The sequence below is a fragment of the Microtus oregoni genome, unplaced genomic scaffold (genome assembly GCF_018167655.1).
Source record: "Microtus oregoni isolate MIOR12 unplaced genomic scaffold, Mior012 000033F_ref0000390, whole genome shotgun sequence".
Taxonomy (NCBI): domain Eukaryota; kingdom Metazoa; phylum Chordata; class Mammalia; order Rodentia; family Cricetidae; genus Microtus; species Microtus oregoni.
This window is the reverse complement of record NW_024543092.1, coordinates 16,225,764-16,252,439: the sequence shown is the minus strand read 5'-3', so window position 1 is coordinate 16,252,439 and position 26,676 is coordinate 16,225,764. Positions and strand designations below refer to the sequence as shown.

The 26,676-nt window shown below is 46.0% G+C and overlaps 2 protein-coding genes across 3 annotated transcripts in view; both read right to left on the bottom strand.

Annotated features, from left to right (window-relative positions):
- Zdhhc14 (zinc finger DHHC-type palmitoyltransferase 14) overlaps window positions 1-26,676 on the bottom strand; it is a 250,131-nt gene that overhangs the window by 178,475 nt on the left and 44,980 nt on the right. The window lies entirely within an intron of this gene.
- LOC121466370 (28S ribosomal protein S18c, mitochondrial-like) lies at window positions 24,367-24,827 on the bottom strand. The gene has a single exon (XM_041680037.1). The coding sequence runs from the start codon at window positions 24,825-24,827 to the stop codon at window positions 24,402-24,404; it is 426 nt and encodes a 141-aa protein (XP_041535971.1). The 3' UTR covers window positions 24,367-24,401.

The window sequence follows — 26,676 nt, the reverse complement described above, 5'->3', positions numbered from 1 at the left end:
AGAGAGGACTGCTAAACTTGCCTAAAGGTGAGATGATCTTTCGGGATTCCTGATTCATGAAAGAGTCTGCAAGACATTCTTCAGGACAAGCAGATAGTGACTGCCTTTGAAATTTCCTGCTTTGCTGGAAACTATGGGCCTGGAGGCCGAAGATGGATGCCCCAACGGTACAGAGAAACTTTGGGTGACTGTCCAGGCAGCGAGATGTCTCTGTCATTTCTAGAGTTTGTAAGTTGCTTACTTCTTATTTACTTAGGTAATATTATATTCTTATGGAGTCTCTGATGGTATTGAAGAATAGATAGATATAGTTGTTTTCCTTAGTTATGATAAAGATAAAATAGATATAAATATTGTAACTGTAATTCTTGCTTGATAACTGTTTTGTTATATGTAATTTTGCTATGTTAAAGTTAAAGCCTTTTTTTTGTTTAAACAGAAAAAGGGGAAGTGATGTGGGAGTGTCATATATCAATCTGTTGATTTCATTGGTTAATAAACAAACTGCTTGGCCTCATATCTTAGAACATAGGTGTGTGGAGTAAACAGAACAGAATGCTGGGAGGAAGAGGAAGTGAGCTCAGACTGGACAACTCTGCTCTCTGAAGCAGAGACGCCATGCTCCCGGCTCCTAGGAAGACACACGCGATGAGGCTCCGACCCAGGATGGAAGTAGGCTAGAATCTTCCCGGTGAGACCAGTGCTCACAGATTATTAGAGATGGGTTGATAGGGATATCAGAATTAGCCAGTAAGGGCTAGAGCAGAATGGGCCAAGCAGTGTTCAAAAGAATACAGTGTCTGTGTAATTATTTCGGGGCATAAGCTAGCAGGCGGCTGGGGTGTTGGGGACGCAGCCCCGCTGCTGCTCTTATTACTACAACTGTGCTGTCTAGTAGAAGGACATACATTCCAGGTTTTCAGAAGAGGTTCTGCCTGGAGTGAAAATCCAGCTCAGAGGAGGTCTAGATGACCCCTGTCCGCCTTAGAGAGCTTATTGCTTTATTCTGCAAGCAACAAGCTCCTTCAAACTTTCTATTGCTAGATTCAAGCATTTTTAAAAGTCAGACATTAACAGCACTCTTTGAGAAATAGACATATAACACAGAGTGACTTAAAGGAGTGGTCAATTATTTTTCTAAATTCTTTGACCGTGTCCAACATGTATAATGAATTAGTCCTTTTCACACCTATTGTACTCCTTCCTCCAATGCTGAAGCCCTTCCTCCCAAGTTCTTCTCTAGCTTTCACCCCCTCTTGTCTGTGTGTGTGTGTGTGTGTGTGTGCGTGCGTGCGCGCATGTGCGTGTGCGTGTGTCCCAGAGTTTAATGAGGGTTGCTTATATGGGCAACATTTTCATGGCTCCGTCACTATAGAAAGTAACACTCTTTCCCCTCGACACCATTAACTCTCAAAAGTCCCTCAGGGAGGGTGAGGCCTCCTGCACCCTTCCAATTCCAGGAGGAAATGCTGATGGGCCTAATACTGTGCAGGTCTCATGTGGATAACCAGAGCTACAGTGAGCTCAGGAGTGCAATGGCTGTGTCATATCCAGAAGGAGTGTTTTTTCTTTATCTTCTGCCTAGTCCATCTTGTCTGCCCCTTCTAATACAGCGGCATTCCCAGAGTCTTGATGAGGGTAGGGGGATGAGCACATAGGGTGGATTTTAAAGACACATCACAACTTTGTGTGTGGGGGTCAATTCAAATGAAGGAAGTTCACAAATTTCCCCTAGCTACCTTTCAACTCTAGGTGCACACAGGCCACCACCCTCTGTCAGGTTCTCCGAGTTTTCTCATTCTGGGGGCTCTGATCCTGAGACACTCTCTAGCCACCTCTGCTGCAAACTGCTAAAATCCCAAGTTTTCTCATGCTGGCTTATGGGTGGTGGTTATGAGTGAGGGGCACCTGGGCACAACCCAAACTGCCCACACCCTGCATCACAGCTCAGAAGATGCCTTTCTCTACATGACTCATGACAAGGTCACAGTGTCCCCTCACCAACACAGAAACGAATGATTACATTTCTCCTATCATGTCAGGTAATTTTCCAGGTTGGGAGGGAAGAAGCAGGAAGTGACACCAGAAAGAGAATACATCCTTGTCAAGCAAGGCTTGGTGCCCCCATTATACAGCCATGTAGACTTCTCATATTTTAAGGAAGTTACGGGAGCTAAAGGACACCATCTGGATGTTACGATGAACATCAACCATTTGCTCCTTGGGAAAACCTCTTCTTCTACATATCTCTAAAGTTCACTTGCGGATCAACAGTGACAGGCAGCAATGGTCCTGACCTTCCCAGGCATAGGAACACCACTTTTAAAGAATGAAACACAAAGCCCATCCCTTACAGCACAGCAGTATTGTTGAAAACATCTTTTGATTCCTGAGAGAATACATCATTGTAGAAAGCTATTGTATAGAATGTTCCACACTTGTGATCCCAGCATTCAGGAGGCTAAGGCAGGAGAATCACTACAAGTTAGCGGCGATCTTGAACCACATAGCAACATTCCATCTCAAAATGGGGAGAGGGCAATCTATTATGTGTGCAGAAAGGCCTGTGTTCCTGTTTGTCTAGTCAAAAGGCAACACGAGGATTCATGGATGCTTAGAAACCTTTCCTGACACACACAAGCCACAATGTGCTGAGGAACACAGTGTGTTCTTTATTGACGAAGCTGGAGTCTGGTCTGTTCGCAATGACCTTACAAGCTCTCCTGTACAGGGCGCAGAGGCCCTCAGTCTAAGGAACTAGGGAGTCTGTCCCCTGCTAAAGACTCCCACAGGAGTCTTGAATGACCACTTCTGAGGAGAAATAAAACCCAAATGATGTATTATTAACTCTTTTCATGATGTTCTTGTCATTGTCTCAGGCAAGTAACGGATATCAACAGGATTGGTTTTCCACCATTTAACTGAGTCTAGCCATCAACGAACATTAAATCTATTCAATGCTAACGAATCATAGCACTCCCTGTTCCTAGGGACTATTAGAGTCTAATTAAAACCCACAAGATCAATGCTAAGCTGAACAAAAAAAATATTACCATGGGAACTGTGAAGAAGGAAAAAGACGATGTTAAAATCATGTAAAACTACCCTGAAGAGTCACCCTCCTGCCTACCCTCAACACTCCTCTAGGCTTGAACAAATGTCAATCACCAGGCTCTTACATTTGCTTATTCAGAGAGATGTCAGACCCGAGTGTACGGGATGGGGCAGGAATGGGGCATGAAGCTGAGTCACGAGTTCCTCTTCTCTCCCTCAAAGCCTGCTTGCATCAAGGGGACAGTAAACTAACCATCACACCTGGGGCTGTGGGTTTTTCTTTGTCTGCTTTTCCCCTGAGATAGAAAGAAGCCCAGCTCCACTGAGGAAGGTGAGAAAAGTATCCGCCAAACATTTAGTGTTGTAATAGGCACCAGCGTAGCCCAGCTGCTGCCCTGCACTAAAACAGCCTAATCATTTCTGCCTGAGAGCAGTGGGATTTAGGAGAAGCAGGATGGGTTAACATTTTAGTGAGTCCTCCCTTCTTGTGCCCTGGTTTGTTTCGCTTGAATCCCTTTCCTCTTATCTTGAGAAAGAAAATGTTTGCAAAGCTACAGTTGACACAGCTGTCCCATTAACAAGACCCTGTTTACCAAAAACAGAATGTCCTGATGGTTATGGCAACATCTGCATCTGTAAATTTGCCCAAATGATGGTAGAAACTTCCCTTCAGTGCCTTGGAGCCCAGGGACCACTGTCAGAGGGTCAACACAGATGGAGAAGTCAACACTTGCTCAATCCATAAAAGCTGTAAGAAACCACAGGATGGGGCTGGATGGGACTGGTTGCCCACTAGTGAGATGTTAATAAAGCTGAGGTCTCCGGATCTCACTTGGTGTCTCAAGAGCCAGATTTCCATAGCACCCTAGCTGTGACACTTCAGCGGAGAACTGAGACTGGGGTTAGGATGGGCACTCTCTCTGTGCTGCCTTTGTTGGGCAGGCAGGTGGAAAAAGGAGAAACTCCACAGGGATTAACTAAAACCAAGAAGACAGAACCAAGGCAGCATCTATGTACGTGAAACGCGATTAGTAAAAACTCAGAAGGAGAAATTGGGGTTCAATCTGAAGACCTGGAAAGCAAAGCAGCTAGCCCCCTACTCTTACCTTGACCTCTGTCCAGAATGGCAATCCTGCCTCCAGGAAACCCCAGAATGAGACTGTGTCTGAGAGCTGTCTCCTCCCATTTTATAATCCTCTCTAGTGCTGTGATTAAAGGTGTGCACCACTGGGATTAAAGTCATGCACCGCCCAGTTTCTATGGCAATTAGGGTGGCTACTGGGATTAAAGGTGCATGCCATTGTTGTTACTGGGATTAAAGGTGTATGTCATTGTGGCTACTGGGATTAAAGGTTCGTGTCATTGTGGCTACTGGGATTAAAGGCGTATGTCATTGTAGCTACTGGGATTAAAGGTGTATGCCATCACTAGCTTGTCTGTAAGGCTGGCCAGTGTGGCTGTTTTACTTTCCCGAACCCCAGGCAAGCTTTATTTATTAAACTACAAGTGAAATGCCACCACATGTGTGCAGTCCTGAAGTGATCTCAATGCCATGAGCAATAACTTTTGAGGTGCACACTGCCTACCAGCAGTTGACAATAAAGTCTCATTTCTATAATTTCAGGTTTATAAAATATGCAACGATAAAGGGCATGAAAGTAAGATTCTGGGGGAATGTTGCAAAATCATTACTTGGCATCTGTGCTTTCTTGCTTACAGATAAAGATGGGAAGAAAGAACAACTCAGTCTTCAACATTTATTTTACTTTTATGTGTTATATGTAAGTGCCTGCCTGTGCCTATGTGCATCATGTGTGTGCAGTACCCGTGGAGGCCAGAAGAGGGCATCTGATCCTCTGGAATTGGAGTTACTGAGGGTTGTGTGTGAGTTGGTACATGGGTGCTGAGCACAACCTGGGTCCTCCTCCGTAGGGGCAGAAAGTGCTTCTAAGTGTTGAGCCATTTCTCCTGCCTACATCCATCTATTTTAAAGTACCATAGGATAGTTCTCTAGAACTCTCAGCACAGATTCCAGCTTGATATTCCACTTCTAGGAAAGTCGTGCTCCCAGTGACATTGGCTAATCTGGCGTAAGCAGATTTTACGGCACTGGCTAACAGTACCTCTCCAGATCTCCAGCAGAGCTCTGGGTTCCATCTCTGTCCGTTGTGGACAAACACATGAATCTCACTCAACCCAAGCTCTCAGTCACTGAGTCCTGACTGGCAGCTGGCTCTGGTACCAACCAGGTTTGCCTCACAACCCTGCTGCTGTCAGCAGCAAGCATCATGATAGCTGGCATCACAGTGATGTAAGGCAGAGGAGAGCATGGACCATTCAGATAATCAAATTCTGCAAACCATTCCTAAGCCTTGGCAAATGGCCAAGAGAAAAGTGATTACCAGAGTAGCTGTGGCCATCGGTTCTTTCCTCTGCTTACACCTCGACTTGCCACGGGAAGGAATGAGAACACCCTGCCTTTGTTTTACTCTTGACAGATCACAAAGTTCTGCCAGGTAAATTAGGTTACTCAAAGCTCTGCGAACAGTGACCTTCCTTCCGGTTTTACAGAGCCCATGACCCCATGCAGAAGGTGACTAACCACAGTTAAGAGCATTGGTGGGGGTTGTGGGGGCTAACCTACAATATCTTCTTACTGGTTTTCAGCTCAGCATGGGCAAGGAGAGAGCCAGTGGGACCACAGCCATGTGGTTGGCACCTGCATCATTAAGGCAAATCAGCTGGATCAAGAAAACGAGGGCCAAGAGGACACATTACTAGGACCACCTTTGCTTGTGCTCTAGCGAGTTTCTTGCTTGGATCTAGGATAACATACACCTGTGACTTCCTGGAATGAGGGGCTCGGGAGAAGCCATCTCTGACAATAAGGATACTTTAAAAAAGAAAACCAAAGGATGTGCTCCAGCAGCAGCAACAGCAAACACAATTTCATTCCAATGAAACCAAAGCCTCTGCCAAAAAAGCAAAACTCCCATCCCTTCTCCCCTTCCCTGAAGCCTACTGTTAATTCTCCAGCTTCTCTGTCAGGCAGATTAATGGGGTGGGGCTGGTGTGTGGCAGCCTAATCGAAGGATGTCATTTAACACTGAGATAAGTGCAGGAGGGCTGCTCAGAAGCACAAAGGGCCCACTCGTTTCTTTCCCTAATTTCTTTTCAAGGACTAAGGGCCTCATTTGAGGGGAAATGCTGTGTTCCACAGCCATTTTCTTGTTCATAAGAGCCATTTGTATTCCCAGTTGTTTGTAAGAAAAATCCCCATTCTCTCACCCTTGTGTAGAAAATGGCAATGGTCCAGAGATGGCCGGGACCTCACAGGAAGGGTGGCGGTTTAGGTGCTGCAAGGGCCAAGGGTCCGAAACACCTGCAGCAGGTTTCAAGGACACTAAAGCTTGGAAAGCCAGAAAAGGCCCAGAAGCACCATCCCAAGGAAAATGCTGGTGAGAAAATTCACCCTACAGAAAGCCAGCAAATGCATGTGCCATATACCAGGCTCATCTGGGTGTGAAGAGGAGGGGTGAGAGGGTACGCCTGCCCGGCAGATGTCTCCATGCCTAGGTCACGCCAGGACCAGAAGGCTTCCTTTCCTGGTTGCCTTCTTTTCAGTTCCTCAGTCCTCTACCCTAAGACACAGTGGCTGACCCATCTGCCCTCCCCATGGCATCTCCAGAGCATCACTGTTGTGCACATGGACCACACATCTTCAAGAAGACCCAGCAATCTGCATCAGGTGTCTGCTGGGTTGTCTCCTGTGTCCTGCTAGTGCAGGCTGGGGAACACCATGAGAACTCTGGGAAATAATGATACTGCAGTAAAAGACCTGCTCTGTTTGTGGCAGATGGAGCCCCGGGAACAGGTGTTGTGCACTGTTAAAGTACCATTCGGACTGCCGAAATCACCATTAGTGTTAATGCTGAGGTCTTTAAATTTGTATCACAAACACGCTGTTCTTGCTTAGTTTCTGTTGCTGTGATAAAATGCCCCAAGGAAAGGCAACATGGGGAGACAGGGGCTTATTAGACTTACAACTCCAAGTGACTGTCTATCATTTACAGGGAGTTAAGGTGGCCAAAGCGTTATACAGAAGGTCAAGAGATCCAGATAGAATAAATTCCTGAATCCTTGCTTGATGCTCATATTCAGCTACTTCTTCATTCTTCTACAGCACAGAGCCCTAATAATGAAATGGTCCTGCCCACATTCTGGGTGGTTCTTCCCACCTCAACTAATAATCAAGACAACCCCCCAGCCATGCCCACAAGACAACCCCATAGCCATACCCACAAGCCAAAGTGATCAAGCTAATTTCTCCTTGAGACTCTTTTCCTTGGGCTGGAGCCATGGCTCAGTGGCTAAGAATGTGTGCTGTTCTTACATAAGACCTGAATTCATAAATTCAGCACCTGTACTGGTGGCTCACAACTACCTGTAATTGCAGTTCCAAAGGACCCAATACCTCTGGTTTCCTTGGGAACCTGTACGCATGTGTATCGACCCCCACAGAGAGACATGTGTACACATGTGTCAAGTGAACAGACTGTCTTAATCAACACGCGCTTGTGATGTTCGTTTTCCTGTAAATAAGCAGATACATCGGCAGATGAGGCATTTTGACTTCCTAATTGGCAGATGTTTTCCTTTGCTTCTTTGACCAAAAAGACTGTTATTATAGCCAGACAAATGACTCCATGGCAGTATCAGCCATCTAGAATGCTCCACAGATGTTCTGAGACAACTATGTAAAGACTACAGCTTGTTTCTCGAGCTCCCAAAGACACTGGCTCAGCTCAGGCTGCTTCAAAGAGTGAAGACAAGATTTTTGACTCTCCGGCCAGTTAGTGACGTCCAGGTTCAATGACACAGTCCGTCTCGAAAAATAAAGTGGAGGTCAACAGGGGAAAACACCTGAGGTCAACCTCTAATTTCCATATGCACATCCACTCACACTCATGTGTACATGCATACACACACACACACACACACACACACACACCACACACCACACACACACACACATCAGCCAAAATTAGTGGAGAGACCAAAGCTGTGGCTACTTTCAGTCCCAAGCATCCAACAACCCCGTTTCCATAGACACCAAAGGTACCCACAGAAGGAATATTTTCTGGTACAACTGAAACCAATATTGTACCTGCACTGTAGCCAACAGAGCATGTGACATTACGCATCAACTATATAGGAGGCAGAGGCTAGAGAGATGGCTCAGTGATGAAGAGCCCCCGGGTCAATGCCCAGTACCAACATGCAACTCACAACCATCCCTAATTCTAGTCTAGACATGCACATGGTTCACAGATATACATGCAGGCAAAATGCTCATATACATAAAATAGATAAAATTTTTTAAGTACCCACAGGGCTGGCAGGTGCTGTCAAGCAAGTCTGTCAGTCTGGAGACAGGGCAAGTTAGGTAGGCCATGCACAAAGAAGGAACGGGTCACCGGTTCCCACATGATTATTTGTTCCTTTCAGTGTTGGGTGGCTGATGTGACCACACAGTGGCTGGAGCTACAGCAGCTATCTTGGGCCAAGAGGTTGTCTTGAGAATGTACGCAAGCTACAGCCAGCAACTTTTTCAAGATACATGGTCTTAAAAAGAAAAATATGTGGGCAGTACTGAGGAATAACATGTGATGCCCTCTGACTTCCATATGAGCACACACACATGAACACACACACACACACAGAGAGAGAGAGAGAGAGAGAGAGAGAGAGAGAGAGAGAGGAAATCCTCAGCAGTGAAATGACCTTGAGAACTCAAGTCCTGAGAGAGAGAGAGAGAGAGAGAGAGAGAGAGAGAGAGAGAGGAAATCCTCAGCAGTGAAATGACCTTGAGAACTCAAGTCTCCTGAGGGTTGACAGGAGTGGTAGCATCAGATGAAGAAGAAGGAGGAGAGCTGTCAGTTTACAGGAAATGAAAGCTTGATCCTATGATGGACAAGAAGGGGACCATCAGACTGCCAAGTTTCCTGCACACTGGTAACCTGCCATTCAGGCTTCACAACGCTTAAAAATAAATGAGGGATGCACAGAGAGGGCATCTTTGCATCTAAAGAGAACACATGAAAAGAAGGAATCCCTTTGGGATCCCTCTCTGAAGGACCCGCAGGAACCAAGATCAATAGTACCCACTGGGACCCTAAATAAGTCCAGCTTAGAACTGGAGCCTGCAGGGCAGGAGATGTCTGTCATGTCCAAAGTGAAACACTGGCAGCAGGAGGGAAGGGGAGACAGCAAAAGGGCTGTGTGATCCTCTGCAGGGTCTTCATAGGATCTTTGTTAGAAAGAACATCCCTATATTCTATGATCTTTATGAGAGGATTGCCAAGCATCTTTACTTTTAAATTAGGTCATAAAATCTAAGTCCAAATTTCCTTGGCAGCACAGGAAATTAAGGTATCACAAGTCCGTCCAAAATGTAACCCAAAGTGACAGGGTTGTACAAGGCATGTAGCTGTATTTAAACATCAGCCATTCTGGCTATTTATACAAGACCTGCAGAGGATCAAGTCAGTTAAACCTCCAGGATGGACAAGGGAGGGGCAGTGAGCTCCCACCCCCAGCTGAAGAACTACTGGTAACTGATGGCTCCAGGGGAGAAAGCTTAAATGAAGGTGACAGATTCCAGGCTGTTGAAGAGACATCTTGTGCTTCCCAAACAATAAGTCCTAACACCAGTGATAAAATGGCACATGGACACACCCAGGTCCTCTCAGGAAACCTATTTACAGAAAAATCCTAACTGCATTAAGAAGTCAGAAAGTGCACCTTGGGAATACTGGTCTAACTTTAGTCAAAGAGTATAACTCTGTCTCAAGGTCAAGTTTGGGTAGAAGGAGGAGCTATGGGTCTCCATCATCTGGTCTCAGAATTCAATGACAGTCTATCAATACTATACAAAACTGATCGAGCACTAACAAGGCCTGACCCCTGGTCCTGCATATTCATTAAAACAAATAGGACCCAAACATGACCGGAATCATCTGCAAGCACCAATGTTCATTTATCCATTTCTTGTGGTCGCAGCAGGCACTTTCTATCCTGTTGATCCCATTACTTGCTTTCCCTCAAAAGCATATGCTATCCTCAATAATTCAATTATTATTATATCCATAATTACTCAGAAAACAAGCCTTTCAGAAAGTCTAAGGATGAAGATGTTTGTTTCTTATTTCTGCATGATTTCGTTCACTGCCCTAAAGGAATTAATGTTGAATTACCTAAGCCAAACATTCTTAGATAATTCTTTCTACTGAATCGCACAATTGTTTATTATATTACCCAATGGAGTCATACATTCATTTATTAGCAAATTATGCTTACTGAGTAAACACTAATTACATCAATGTTCATTCAACAGAGGGCCTACTGTGTACCCCGTGCTAGGTACTGGGGTTAGCTGCCTACAGTCAAGGTCATGGGATGACTAGGCTTTCAATGTCAGCCATAAGATACAGAGTTCACCTTTCTTTGTCTGAAAGAACATCCCACAACCTGGAAAATGCAAAGGTCACTTCACACACCTCAAAAAACTGTTACTATTTCTGACATTGATTTGTGCTAAATTTATCAAAAGGAGATGCAACGAGGGTCAGCATTCTTCAAGAACACTTTAAAGATGAGTTGGATTCCTTGGAGTCCAAAGCATGGTATTCCCATTGTAGCTCGTTGTCTCAACATCTCACCTAAACCACATGAGGTCAAATCCTGACCTCAAAGGACACGGCGTCTCCAGCATAGACAGACACAGTACCGGACTTTTCACATCAAGGTTCTCCCACATGGGGAGAAATTTGAAAACAAACAAATAAACAAAAGTACTGAACTATTTTAACATGAAGAGATAAGTGACGTTGTAAATTATGTCAGTTACAGGTACAGGTCTGAGAAGATGTGACTCAAGAAGCCCGTAGGTAGTTTAAGTGAGGCAGAGTTTTTGGCAGTTTGCTAATCTTTGCCTGTTTGTCTTCCCTTGTATTTACCAGCTTACAGATTTAAGGATGAACACTGAAATCCAGTTGTCAAAAAGCACCGACACTCTTGCAGGAAATAGATAAGATTTTTTTTAGAAGCTGGCTAATCATTTATTTTTGAAGGAAACTGAATTGGCCCATTCACAGCCAGGTGCATTCAAGAACCTTCAGAACGCAAAGAAAACAGTTTGAAAAGCAGTGGAGGGATAGGGTACGGACTGTGGAGGAATTCACCAAGTACATGAAACAATTTAGTGAACTTTTTCTTTAAAAAAAAAAAAACAACAATTTGCTTGTTTGGAAGCCAGAAGAGGGCATCAGATTCCTTGGAACTGGAGTTAGAGGTAGCATGGGATACCTCAAATGGGTGCTGGGAACCAAACTTAAATCCTCGAGAAAAGCAATATATGCTCTCAGCCACTGAGACACCTCTCCAGTCCTACAGCTTCCTACTAAGTCTTAGCTCAGTATGTCCCATGGATTTCAAACTACTCCTCTTCAAGAACATGTTTGCTGATGTTTATAAATATTACCCAAGCTGTTACCATATTTGTCTCCCAAGCACTATAAGATAAGACCAAATCTCTTATGGAAGAAATCTACAAATTAGTCTTGAGAAATACTATAAATTAATAGCTTATTTAATCCTGCCCCCCTCAGTGTCAGGCACAGCCCTCCAAAGAGACAGAGAACAGGGCTGTGCCTATGGCACCATCATGCTTATTAATCTCTCATGGTCTGCCAGAAGCTCTCAAGTGTTTTGAGTGTGAAACTTCAGGGAGTCCTCAAAGTTCCTCCATGATGTATGTCTCAGTATAAGAACACCAACACGTGCAGAAACTACAACCGCTAGAGCTCACAAGCCAAGGAAGCAGGAAGCTTCCACACAAACCATAGATGCCCCCATCCTGCCTTCGAAGCCCATGGATGCTGGGGTGTGGGGGCCACCACAGTGACTTGCTGAGGTTCCTAACTTTTTGAATGAATTTTAGCATTGGTGATGACGCAGGAGGAAATGAGCACCATCTGATCCCATTCAGAGGAAGACCAGTTCATGTCCCCAGACACTGAAACAACAAAACTGACGGGAAGCGGGAATGGGAGGAAGTGAACACAGAGACACAATAGACTACGTGCCGTATAATTCCATCCACACAGAATTCCAGAAAAGCCCAGAATACACCAAAAGCAGGCTGGCCATCGCTGGAAGCCAGGGGAAGGAAGGAACTGACTTTCAAGAGGTGAGGCAAGAGGATAGGACATCCCCATTACACCTGTGGGATTTGTTCCCAGATACAACTGTCCCACTTGGACAGTCGTAAACATGCAGCTTAGGAGGAGAATCCTGGGGCCGGAGGTGCCACTCATTGGTGGAGTGCTCACCTTGCGTGCACAAGAATTTAGGGTTGGTTTTCAGCACTGCATATAAACTAGAAATGGTACCACACATCTGGAGGCACCATCTCACAGGCAGAGGTGAGAGGACAGATGTTTAAGGTCATCCTCAGCATTCCAGTGAGTTCAGGGCCAGTCCACATTGAGTTCAGGGCCAGTCTAGGAGATATAAGACCATGTCTCTAAAATAAATAAATAAACAAAAATTAAAGGTTAAAAAACAAGCGATAATTTCTGTTGGGTAGAAATTAGACCTCAATCAATCTGATTTTAAATGGTCTCTAACAGAAAATTGAACACTCTTCACGATACATTATGCATACGTTCCCTGCTATTTTTAATGCATATTCAGGTAAAGCCACAGTTGGTAGGAAATGAATATATTTGACGGCCCAAACTTTCTCATGAGTCAAGGATTATTAGCTCTGTCCTTTCTTTCCCAACTGAGCAGAGTCTGCAACTGCTAAGGCTAGCGTGTCAGAAAACACAAGCCATGTGTCGAGTCACTTTCTCTCTTGCCCATTGCTGTGCAGGAGTGCAGCCGTGGGCAAGTCACTGCACTTCTCCGAGCATCACTTTTCTCTTTCATAAAACAGATGAGTAGGGCTGGAGAGATGGCTCAGCAGTCAGGAGTACTGGTTGTTCTTCTAGAGGACCCGGGTTCAATTCCCAGCACTCACATGGCAGCTCACAATTGTCTGTAACTCCAGTTCCAGGGTATCTAGCACCCTCGCACAGACACGCACGCAGGCAAAACACCAATGTACATAAAACAAAAAATAAATTATAAATAAATAAAACAGATGGGATTGGAGTTCTTGCCTATCTCCAATTCTGAGTACTACAGAAAAGGGGTGATGAAGATAATAGCGTCTCCTTTTCAGAGTTAATGCGGACTACTAGCATAAATGAGCAGAGTTGCCTATGTCAATGAGTTCTGAAATGACTGGAAGACGTTCTGTGAGAAGCTGTGCGCTGCAGCATCTATGGTTGAAGCCGTAAGACCCAAAGCTTCACTAAATTCCTCATCCGTTTCTCATTCTTCCCAGCTGAGAAGGAAGCAAGTAGCCACCCCCTCCCCCCTCCCCCGTGCCTGCGTCCATCACAATGTACAGGTAGCAAGAGAAGATGACATTGAGGAGGCAGGAGCTGGCATGTGCAGGCAAAAGCAACCTCAGTAGAGGTGGGAAACCCTGATCACTGGGGTGAGATGAACACGGAGCAGGGCGGTTGATTGTGCAGTGGCTGCATTCACCTTCCACACTTGATCTGATTGTGCAGTGGCTGCATTCACCTTCCACGCTCGATCTGATTGTGCAGCGGCTGCATTCACCTTACACACTCGATCTGATTGTGCTGTGGCTGCATTCACCTTACACACTTGATCTGATTGTGCAGTGGCTGCATTCACCTTCCACACTTGATCTGATTGTGCAGTGGCTGCATTCACCTTACACACTCGATCTGATTGTGCAGTGGCTGCATTCACCTTACACATCTGACCCAGGGCCTGCTCTTAGCCCCTCTGCTCCACCATACTTGAGACTTGGCAGTCATATACTTCCCAGAGACACAAAGTTTGGCAGAACCAAACGTTGCTTTGTAGTTATCCGTGTGTGTGTGTGTGTGTGTGTGTGTGTGTGTGTGCACATAAGCCTGTAAAATTTGTGGCCCCTACAACAGGTGTGCAGAAAAGGCCCCTCCACCATATGTCTAAGCATGTAAGGATGGTAAGTGAAAGTGAGAAAACGGAACCACCTGGCTTTTCTTCCTTCCAGCATGGCAGCCCAGAAGGTCCAGTTCTCACCCAGGATTCCTAGAGCCCTGGACCACCTACCTCAGCCCAGGCCTTCCTTTTCTTTCTGCCCACATTGCCTTCATTCTTTACATGATGACAGCTCGACCTGAAGGCTGAAATGCTAATCACCCCACCCACTGCCCCATGTAGCTCCACGGTTTGTGCTTAGTGCTAGGATGCACACACCTAAGAATTACACTATTCAGAGACCTGTGCCTTTGTAATCAAGGAAGGAGTTTGGGGATCCTGAGTAGCCAGGCAAGCCCTAGAAGAAGGGTGAGTTTTATCCTCTTCACCCCGTGGGCTCCTCTTATCACTGAGCAACAAGTAGCAATGGGAGGACCTGGGCAGAGCCTCCTCTCCATCCATGCCGTGGTGTGCACAATAAAACCCCGGCAGAGGAGACAATATTGCCTCCAGACAACATGGATTTATAAATGTACTTAGTTATGTACATACATGTGCCCATATATATGTCAACATATAATTCTAATCTAACAAGTTACCAGGAGATGGTGCATACAGTGCGCCAGGACTTCGAAAGGAACAAGGGGTCAAGAAAAGCAGCAGTCAGTAAAGTGTCTGCCACACAAACAAGATAGCCTGAGCTCAGATCCACTTCACCTACGTAAACACTGAGCAGAGCAAAGAATATCTGCAACCCCAGCACTGGCGGGGGAGCTGGAGACAGGAAGATCCTTGGAACTCACTGTCCATCTAGAGTAGCCCAATAAAAGTGCTCCAGCATCTGTGAGAGATCCTAACCCCAAATAAGGGAGAGTGACCAAGACAGATGCTCAGCGTCACCTCTGGCCTCCACGTATTCATACATGCACGCATGTGCACACGCTGCCAGGAACATGTTTATATAATACGTGTGTGTGTGTGTGTGTGTGTGTGTGTGCGCACACACACACACACACACACACACACACGGAGGGGAAAGGAAAGGAGAAGGGAGAAGGGTGGGGGGAAGAGAGAGAGAGAGGTTGTGGATCATGGATTGGAGTGGGTTTCCAGAAAAAGAAGGACCTGAATTTATGAAGGCCCAAGAGGACAAACGTCTTCTGCAGAGATCTGAGCATCACAGAGTAGGGCCACAGAGTAGTAAAAACATAAGTTTTTCAAGACTATTTCTGGATCACAAAATGTCTGGGTCCAGGCTATGGCTACCTCAAAAACCATTGCGGATAAGGCTGTGAGAAAAGAGGTCTGACCCACTTAGAGTAAAAGGGCAACTATCAGAATCTTCAATGCCCTGATGTACTCCACGCCAGACTCAGTCTTTTTGGTGAATACTATACCGAGCCTAACATGTTGAAAAGCGGTCAGCCAAGCTTGGAGATGACCCCATGCTGCGGCAATTGCTGGGAGAAATACGTTCATTTCGTGCCTTGTCTGCTTAAGATTCTAGGTGCTGGGAATATTTACTCTCCAATCTATCTGTCTGTATCTCAGCCACCAGGATCTAAGCCTGCTCTTAGCCCCTCTGCTCCACCGTACTTGAGACTTGGCAGTCATATACTTCCCAGAGACACAAAGTTTGGCAGAACCAAACGTTGCTCTGTAGTTATCCGTGTGTGTGTGTGTGTGTGTGTGTGTGTGTGTGTGTGTGTGTGTGCACATAAGCACAGCACATTCAGGGTCTTCCCACCTTGGCTAACCCAACCCAGAAACCCCCTTCACAGGCACACGCAGAGGTTCTTCTCCTCAGTGATTTTAGATCCTGTAAAGCTGACAGTCAAGATGAACCCTCTTTGCCATCTCCATCCTGCAAAAGAGGAAAACTGAGACCCAGAGTGTTGACACCACCCAAACTCACACAGCCAGCAAGAGTCAGAACCGGAATTCAAACGCTGGTGACTGAGTCCTGGGCTGGCCTCAGGTCAACAGGAGCCATAATTACAGCCACATGAGGCTGATCTTCTGCAGACTTTCCCAGTTGGAAATCCCGACAGCTCAACTGAGAGGTGGACATCTGTTGCTTCTCTCTGCACTATCACGTCACTAATGGTTGACGCTCTGGTCAGCAGGAGAACCATTCTGCTGCCCGACTTCTGTTCCCAGCTTCAACAAAAGCCCACAACTTGCTTTCTTTGCACCCTATGCTCCTCTCTCCCAAATGAATGCCAAGGCTCATGGGGCCACAGTTGAGTAGAGGGAAGAATTTCAGGACAAGAGCATGCTGGGCACTACCTGCTGCAAGGTTGCCCTCCACATTGGCAACGGGCTCTTAACCTGGGGTCCCCAGGCACACAGAGCTCTGTAAGCTAGCTCCAAGCTAGCAACGGAGAAAATAACTGCCTCCCTTTGCCCAGGGCTCTTCTTTGGCAAAGTTTTCTGATACACTTTCCTTGAAGCTGACTTTAAATTGCTATTTTAAAAAACAGCCCCAGAGGCATGCTGCCAGTGGGAGGAGGCCCCGAAGAAGGCACCTGCTAACTGGAAGAGAAGGGACGTGGCATCTGCTGGGGTTTCAGACTCCACCTTGGCAGGGGCAACAAAGGCATATTGTCTGGTGTCCTTTGGGAAAGGCTCTCTGCCCAAGGATCCAACAGCCCTGGGCCAAGCGCCAAGAAAATGATGCGCGGTGAGCAACTTTCCCCCTTTGGTTCATGGAATTATTTACTTTGCCACCAGCGAACAGGTACACTAGGAGAAAAGGGCTTGGGAACCTTGGCGTTTACACTGCCAAGGAGAACACATGTGTATTCCATGATGGTCTGCTTCTCCTTCTGCCACCAAAGTCACTGCTCCAAGAGAGATCGACAAGTCTCCAGATCACCTCGAATAGCCAACAGAATAGGGATCCTACTCTGCCATGGCTGAGCCCAGGAGCAGCGTTAGGTTCCTTTCACAGTGAAGCCATCAGCAGCTCCCCAAAGACAAAGGATTAGTTAGTATTATTGGCTTCACTGGAATGCCAAGGTTAAAGTTTAAAAGACTGAGTCCTCGAACCTACAGGCCCTTTTTTTTAAATGAACTCAGTCTTCTCATTTAATCTGGGAGTGAAGACTTACTTATACTAACACAAAATACACTTGCTATATATGTTATGTATTATATATGTTTATATAACACACCCAAGTATGTGTAAAAGATATACATATTGAGTAACAAAATCTTCGTACTGACAGGCTCAAAAGTAATGCATGTTGAAAGAGTCAAAACACAGTTTGTAGCACAATTAATTTTGACTGAAATGGGTTGTTTTAGAGGATGTTCTCCTATGAAAGCAATGTTGTATGTGTGTGCACAAAAGGCCTTCTGAAGGACAGACACACAGGAGACTTAAATGACCCCATGAATGGGGGCTGAAGGAACTTGGCAGACAGGGACGCAAGGGGTATTTTATCTGATAGTTCTTATCTTGAATTCTGGTGTAATTTCCACTAAAAAGGAATAACTAAAGCTATTTACAATGTTCAAGAAGACACCTGCCCCAGAAAACTCTGTAAATTGTGTCTCAGGTTAAATCGGAAAGCAGAGCAGTTTTATTGTCTCTATCGAGGTGTGAAATGTAGCTTCCAGGGGTCCCGAATGTCACATATGCCCTGTGCTTTTCCAATGAACCAGTTCTCAGGTTGTCTGGTAAGAGGTGGGGAGGACCCACCCTTGGCTGTTGCCTGTGGTTCATAAAGCTGTTTGCTAAGAGGAGATTAGATTAGGGTATAGGAACTGTGATCTCAGATAAAGCGTGTTCATAAATCCAAGACAAAAAAAATTTGTCTAAATCAGGCCAGCAAGATGGCTACACGGGTAAAGGAGCTTGCTGCCAAGTCTAACTAACGTCTTGGGTTCGATCCCCAGAATCTCCATGGCGGAAGGGGAGAACCGAGTCCTGTAACTGATCCCCTGTCCTCCATGTGTGTGTGCTGTGTGTATTCATGCCCCCCACCTGGATAATAATAAGTGAATAAACAATGTAACTTATAATTAAAAAGCCTGAATCATGGCTTCTGGAACCATGACCGCTTGTACCAAATGGGGGGGGGGGGTGTCATGAAATTCAGCGACAGCGCGAGGTTTCTGAAGACTCAAAACCAAAGATCAAGTGTGTGATGACGAGGGGGCCTTCAGGCAGCCTGCCTGCACTGCACGCTGCAGCTTAGCTGCAGCCGTGGACATGAACCCTCGGCACGTGAACTTCGCTCTCTGCATGCCTCCACACTACACAAAGCCAGGGAACGCTCCCGAAACGCCTGGCTACTGCATGGTTTAAACTGCAAGGTCTCCAGCGAACACCAAATTTTCTGCTCTTATAAGAGCATAATGGCTTAAGGAAGGCATAGGTTATTCCATATTTTCTCATCGTTGTTCCTCAGATGTAAGTATCAAATTGCCATTTTGAGTTATTGACTTGGGTTTCATTTTTTTTAAGTCAACAATGAATTTTAGCTTAGGACTAGGACAGAATTTCCAACCACTCCTGAAATGCCTTAAACATATGTCTGCCACTCTTGATATTTGCATCATACAAACCAGTAGTCTAAGCCTTGCCTATCACAAATTCAAAGAAAGTATCGATCAACTCTGAAAACCTTTGAAGGTCCTTTTTTTTCTGAAGTATTGTATATTCAGCTAAGAGTCAATTCTTTATGTAAAAATAAGCAAGCACACCCACCTCATTAGCATGCAAACACCCATCTCATTGGCATGCAAATCTGCTTCCATGTGAACCAGTAGAATTACACACAGCCCAAGGCATTGTTTTAGAATAATTTATGATTTGCTATCAGTAGATGTTTGATTTGTATACCTGTTTACAAACCCAGACACTCAGGGTGCCAAATCCTTCTTAGAGGACATGGGTGAAAAACATTTATGAACCCCTTGCCTCAGTCACAGGTGGTGATGCGCACACAGACAGACAGACAGTCAGACCTGTTCCAACCAACCCAGATGACATGAGCATACACCATGCCCTCTGCCATACCGCCTGCAGTTCACTGACCGCACTGGCCAAAGGACTGCCTTTGGCCAACAGAGGCAGACAAGGTATGTCCACAGCACCCACAGAGTACCCCTCTCTCCAGCGTTGTGGTTCCTTTCCCTGTCAGAGGACAGTAATCCGATGCTGCTTTTGCAGCCCGCCAATCTGGTGATGCATAAAGTCAGGCAATGCCCCACAGCCGAAGAGCCAGCGTGTGTGGCAAGAGTCGGTGTAAACTCACATTGTTCTGAGCCACTGAACTTCCTGGATTGTGCCCAAGGCAAGTGAAGCTGCCCAGTGTGCTCCTTAAGCTGGCCAGGTCCCAAGACCCTCAGGGTGGGGCTGCTCTTTCTTACTGGTGCACCGCTGTGAATCTGAGGGAGGTCACCAGAAAGGCTCTGGTGCACTGGCATGACCACCCAACCTGCCCTTGCTGCCGCCCGCCGCAGTGGGACTCGGAAGGGTCAGTAACTGGCACACAGCTGATGTCAAACAGAAGCCATCTCTACTGCATTCCCTTTAGCAACTCCACTTCACTCAACATTCTCTGCTAATAAAGTACACATGAAGAGGATAATCAAGTCTATTACAAGTGTCTATGAAATATGTGGCCTATACTGTATGCAGTTACATACACACACACACACACACACACACACACACACAATTTTTTCTCCTCTCTCCTTTTCTTCTTTATACAAAAGGCCATACCTAGGTTTGCACATGAACTCATCGGAGAGACATTAACATAGGAAACTTGCCTTCCTCACTCCCACACAACGCATCTGTCAATCTGACAGATTGCAGACGTAGAGAGTGGTGGGGTTACAGCATCTAAGAACAAATAGTCAGATTAACCAAAATTTGGAAATGAGTATTTGGTGTTTTCCTGAAAGCAGTTTCCAGCTGAAGAGAGATCTCTCATCTCCTGTTTGGAAGCTGCAGGACTAAGTGAAGAGGACCTGTTTGCCCAGAAAGGCCTGAGCCACCATCACGACACAGGCAAAAGGCTGCTGCAGCTGCCTGCCCAGTCTGCCCTCCTGGAGAGGGTGGAAGTCCCCTCTTTCCAGTTACCCCAGTGACACACTTGCAGGTACAGAACAAGCACAGTCACCAAAGAGGGATAGAAAGGAAAATCTGGGCCATAAGTTGGTTCCCTTGACAAGTCAAAAAGGTTCAAAACCCCAGCAATCCCAATAACACTTCCTGCCATTTTCAAAACTTCCCAACAAGCAGTTTGGCTCCCCAGACAGAAGATTCTCTATGCCAATAGCAGGTTGAGAACTCTGGATGTCTACTAAGGATGTATTGTGTGCTGTTTGCAGACAGACTCCATAGGAGACACTCGAATAAATGTGCGTCACCCAGCATTTATGATGCTGCCCTCAAGGAGTTCACACTAATTGTGAATATCATGAGCCATTCACTCATTTAACTAGTATTAATTGAGCATTATCATACTTACATCCCATTTCTGAAGATTCATTAGAGGAAAAAAATCATACATAACATTTTTACCTTTAAGGATATAACCTAGCTGGAAAAGTAATAAGCAAAATAAATAAGGCATGCCTTATATTAGATACAGATGAGATCATAGGATAAACATAAAATATGAATAAGGCTATGAGAGAGGAGGAATTCTGCTTTAGACAGGCCCATCATGGAGGTCTCTGTAGAGAAAGTGAGGTTTGACAAAAAGCCCTGAATGATGCCAGAGAGTAAGCGATGTGTCCACCTACAGGAAGAGGAGCCCCAGAAGAGTGAACTGAGGTGCATAGACCAAGAGGGAGAGTGGAGGTGGTCCAGGGAAATGGTCAGGAGCTAGAGGCGGTGGGAGTAGATAGGCCCGGGGTGAAGTGGGAACTGTGGCTACCTGGTCATGGTAGGCAGGCAGTGTCAGAACCTTCCAGCAACTGTGAGGGGCTGGTGGTTCTGAGAAGGGAGGTGTAACGACTTGGATTCTATTGAAAAGATCTTTCTTGGTGTCCGGCAGAGAAAAAGGTAAGAGAGGGATAGAAGGCTGAGGCGGGGTCCCTCAGGAAGTCACTGGGATGGAGATGGCGGCAGTCATGGGGGTGGCAGTCGTCACATCATGTCGAAATCTGTTCTCTAAGGTAGAGAGGAGAGTGTGAGTACCGTCAAGGCCAACACCCCCTGTCTTCAGAAGTGGAGTGTGGTGCAATGCTCGGTCCTCAGAAAGGCAGACTGAAGACACGCCCCTCACAGGTCAGCCTGCTGACGGGGCCTGGCCTTCACACAAGCACTAGGATGAAGCTCGTTCTTACACAGACAGAGGAACGAGGGCGCCCCATCTATGTTAGAACAGGATGAGCAGGGTGACCTCTGCTCTTTGTGACTGGCTTTCCAGGCCACTCCCCAAGAGCAAGATGCAGAAGCTGAACATGTGCCAGGCTCAATTTCCCAGTTCCCCTAAGCCATGTGACTCGGGGCAAGTTTAATAATTTCCCTCTGTGAGCCTTGGTTTCATATCTGTGAAATGGAGCAGATAATATGTATCTGATAACGTGTGGGGGGTTTTTACAAAGATAAAGCTTAGGTAAGATTTCCGCCCTCTGGGGAAACGGGGTGAAGGGTACTGGATCATCCCTAAACTCGTTTTATATCTAGGTGTGAGTCTTCTGTTGTTTAAAAGATAACAACAACAACACAATGAACTTAGCACTCTTCTTATGTCTCAAAGGCCAAACGGTCTTATTGTGTGTGTTCTAACGATGTGCACACTCCCTGACAAACGGTTATCTGCAAACACCTGGTTTCCTCAGAACATCCCAGGAGGGGGGTGTGTCACTCATGTTACCCTAGTATACGGACAGAAACCCTGAGTCAAAGGACGTAGGAGCACCTTATGTGGGGTGACCTGGAAGCATAAAGCAAAGCCAGAGCAAGTGCTGAGACACCCATGACATTAAGCACTTTGCTATGGGCTTCTTTCTATTGAGAACTCAATAAACAAACCAAGAGAGGTCTAGGGTGAAGCCTCATGGTAGACCATAGGCTCAGTATGCACAGGGTAGGGTTTGATCCCTAGCCCTCCAATGTCCAAAGAAACACCAGCAAATGCTGAGCTTTCCTGTGATGGTGGAGCCCTGAATGTCAGGGGCAATGGAGCCCTGGATGTCAGGGGCGGCAGAGGAGCCCTGGATGTCAGGGGCAATGGAGCCCCGGATGTCAGAGGCAATGGAGCCCTGGATGACAGGGGCGATGGAGCCCTGGATGTCAGAGGTGATGGAGCCCTGGATGTCTGGGGTGATGGAGCCCTGGATGTCAAAGGTGATGGAGACCTGGATGTCAGAGGCAATGGAGTCCTGGATGTCAGAGGTGATGGAGTCCTGGATGTCAGAGGTGATGGAGCCCTGGATGTCTGGGGTGATGGAACCCTGGATGTCAGAGGTGATGGAACCCTGGATGTCAGAGGCGATGGAACCCTGTATGCCAGAGGTGATGGAGCCCTGGATGTCAGAGGTGATGGAGCCCTGGATGTCAGAGGCAATAGGCACCACAATATTTTGGCCAATACTGATTCTTGGGTTGCCATCATCTTGAAGAATTGAGATGGAAGAAAATATCCCTTGAGCTAGGGCTACTGACACAAGCCTGTAATCCCAGTGACTTGAGAAGCCATGAAGACCTATGAAGACTTTTCTTCTGGGGAAGTCCTTCAGTCTTCAGAAACCTCCCACACCTTCAAACAATGCTTGTTCCATTTTTGTTTGTTTGTTTGGTTGCTTATTGAGATAGTATCTCTTCATGTAGTCCTGGCTAGCCTGAAACTTGCTTTGTAGACCAGGCTGGCCTTGAAGCAATCTTCCTACCCCTCTCTCCCTCCCAAGTTCTGGAGCTGCAACTTTACATTACTATGCCTGACTTTTTCAACAAAAAAAAATTATTTTTATCACTTCACAATTGTAGTTGTCATTTCCTAGGGGACCCTAAGATGACCTGAGAATGAGGAATGAGAATATTTAACAGGATATATGATAGGTGTATGGGTCCTCTACAGGGTAAGAAATGACAATGTTTCTTTGAATAGGGAATTCTGCCAAACCTACACGGGTGTTCTAGGCAACAGAAGTCATTCAGTATCTTCACACCATCAAGTCTTTGGAGGCAGCATGATTCCATAAGCAGCAGAGTGGCTAACAACATGAGTGCTCGATTCTAGACGGGCTCACAATAAATAACACCCTGAGTTTATCATGTATCAAATCTATTCATCCGACGCTTTCCCAGCTATCCCCTGCCACCAAAGATGTCCAGAAATTCCACTGCCCTGGCTCCCACCACTACTGGAAATAGCATTCGGACACCCCGAGACCAGCACTGATGTGTTGGCTGCCCATAACAGGTCATGCAGAGCTTTGCATCTCAGAAACAATGTCTGATACAGAGGAACAAAATACTGTGTGGGAGAGTAGGAGGGAGCACACTGTTTATTTATTGAGAAAGTCTTAGGAACACACAAGCCTCTTTCCCTAACAGTGTTAGGATAGAAAGTTTAATATAGATGTTGCTATGGTGATTTTCACATTTGCAGATCCCCATGGGGAGTCAGCATTGTGCTACACTTTGAGGTAGTTGTGAAGATAATTTCCTAACATCAGCTCAAGGAAGGAGAGAAATCCAGAAAGATTTGTCTATGGGGACATTCATGCTCAAGTCTCACCAATTCTCCACACTTCTGACGCCAGCTCCGAGTCCAGATGCCGATCTCTAGAACTCCCTCTACTTGCCACCTTGCCTACATTTTCTTACTGCCTGGTGAAATAAAAATAATCAGTCCATTTTTTCAAAACAATCCTATTTCTAGAACCTATGGGAACGTTCCACAAGGCATGCTTATCTCTAACGCTTCCTTTCTTCATACCCAGGAAAATCCAGTGTGACCCCTTGGCATTCGGGCACAGAGTATGTTTTCCCCGAGTAAACACCGTCCTCCAGTGTTTCCTACTTTCTCATGCATTGGGGTAGGGAGATTTAGAAACGTTGTGCAATCAGGTTAATTAAAACTGCATGATACTCACAATGCCATTGACCTGTACCCTGGAAAATGGCTAGGGTTTTGCGTGTCCTGCTATGTGCAACTTAACTCAACAAAACGTTACATGGTTGCTTAGGACACATAACTTTTTTTTTTTTCCGTCAGTGCCAACATGTTCACTTCCAGATTTATTGGCAGTAACTTCGCAGTTTATTCCCGGTACCTGATGTTACACACTTTAGGGTCTTTGAGATATGCCGGATCCTTGTACATAACTGGCATAAACCCCATTTTCTGAGCTCTCTTAATGGCTTTCGTTATTTCTTTCTGTTTCTTCCCACAAAGGCCTGTTATGTGCCGTCCGTAAACGCATCCAGTAAATGGAGAGATAAACTGGGACAAAAGCTGTACATTCTTATAATCCACACGTTTCTCGCACAAGACACACCTCTTAAGGGGCTCCTTATAGGGGTTTTCCATCGGGATTGGCAGATCCTCATTGCTGGCTATCTGTTTATACTGTGCACAACTTCTTCTCCACAGCACCGTGTGAGCTCCGCGATCCGCGAGGCAGACTGCAGCCGCGGTCAAGCTTTTCCTCCCTACACCACTGCACACCACCACCAGAGCCGTCATGATTCTTCCAGGACACATAACTTTTAACAACATTAATCCATTTTCAAACTAGCTTGGTGCCTTTCTAGGAAGCAAAGTAAATTATAAAATAAAAGAAAGTAGACATGAATGGAGTGTCTACCATTTCGCAGAAATACCAAAGTTATAAAATTAACCAACTTGAACATCCCCTTCTTAGGTAAAACTATGACTTACACAATCTCATAATTTCATGTGGGGAAGAATGAATCATGCATTGGACTAGCTCTCTCTTTATAAATATATTACAGTTAATTATTGCTGGGAAAGGAGAGACATGTTCTTCAGCAGTGTAGTCTTGAACCTGGTAGGTTCAAGAGCTATCTGGAAACTGCCTGGTAACTCTTGTGCCAGGCACACATTTCTTGTCTGTCAAGTACACCACCCAGTGTCCTCCAGCCCATTCATCAGTCCAAGCAAATGGCGCTGCCTGGGCACCTCACACCCCTGCCACTACGTCTACCTGGAGAATCTTCTGTGTCTACACCCATCTAGTTATTTATAGGGACCATATGTATTAGACCTGAGCCCACCTGGTACAGGAATCCTTCTGTACTTTGGACCTAGACTGTCCACCAAAGGCCCATGTGGTCAAGGCTGCATTTCCATCGTGACACTATGGGGAGGGGGCTAAAAAATAATCCTTGGGAGCCTGGTGAGTGGTCTTCAGGAATTGGGGTGACACCCTCAGAGGGCTTTGTGGGAACATGACTGTCCTGGTTGGGGTTTTGTTTTGTTTTGTTTTTACAACTTCATGCAAGATAGGGTTGTCTAAGAGGAGGGGCCGCAGTTGAAAACATGCCCCCATATGTTCGCCTGTAGTGAAGCCTGTGGAGCGCTTTTTTAGTGATTATCATAGGAGGACCCAGTGTCACTGCTGGGCATGTGGTCAGGAGATGTATAAGAAAGTAGGCTGAGGAAATCAGTAAGCAGCATTCTCCACAGTCCCCTTCAGTTCCTGCCCTGACTTCCATTGTTGATACACTATGATGCAGAAGTATAAGCAGAAATAAGCCCATTCCTCCCCACCAAGTGATAGAAACCTTCTTTCTCTTCTCTTTCTCTTCCTTTTCCATAGCCCCAGAGTGAAAAATTCTGTTCTTCTACACAGGTTCAACTTGCTGTGTTACCTCACCACAGGCCCCAAAGCTGCTAAAACTACAGACCATGGACTAGAATCCATAGACCTGTGGGCCAAAAGAAACCTTTCCTCTTTATAAGCTGAATTACCCGGGCTATAAGTTATAGTGAAGGAAAGGTGATGAACACAAGCACAGCGAAGAAAGGAATGATGGGAAGGCAAGGCCATCCCCCCACTCCACCTCGCTGAGATTACAAACAATGCCAGGCTGTCGTTAATCAAGCAGCCCATGTTTGCTTTCAAGCATCTGAACTTTGTTCAAGGTTCCTCCCACTGTCGGTGGCTTTGGTGAAGACTCTCCAACAACTGTCCCTCACCTCATCCACTCATCCACGGGCACTCAAACTCCTGAAGCCTCCTTTCCTCTGCCTTCTTCCCAAATTCCCACTCCCAATTAATTTCCTCCAAGAATAGAAAGGCTTGCCCAGTGCAAGAGTGCCTAGCGTCTGCCCCTACCCCCAAGCCGCCCTCCAACTCAGTGGCTGCATAGGGCATAGGCTCTCCATGTCCCGTCTGTGAGGCTCCTGGGGTCACTGTGAGAGTTAATGGGCTCCATGCAGGTCCAAGAAACCTCGAGGCCAGGCTATGTCATGCAGTTCCCTGGATGACATGTGTATGCTGACAACCTTCTCCCAGCATTCATTGCTGGCATTCCATCCATGCCGAAGTCAGACCAAGGATATCCCCGGG

Coding starts and splice junctions, on each gene's coding strand:
- LOC121466370 (XM_041680037.1), bottom strand. CDS start 24,827: ATGACGGCTCTGGTGGTGGTGTGCAGTGGTGTAGGGAGGAAAAGCTTG.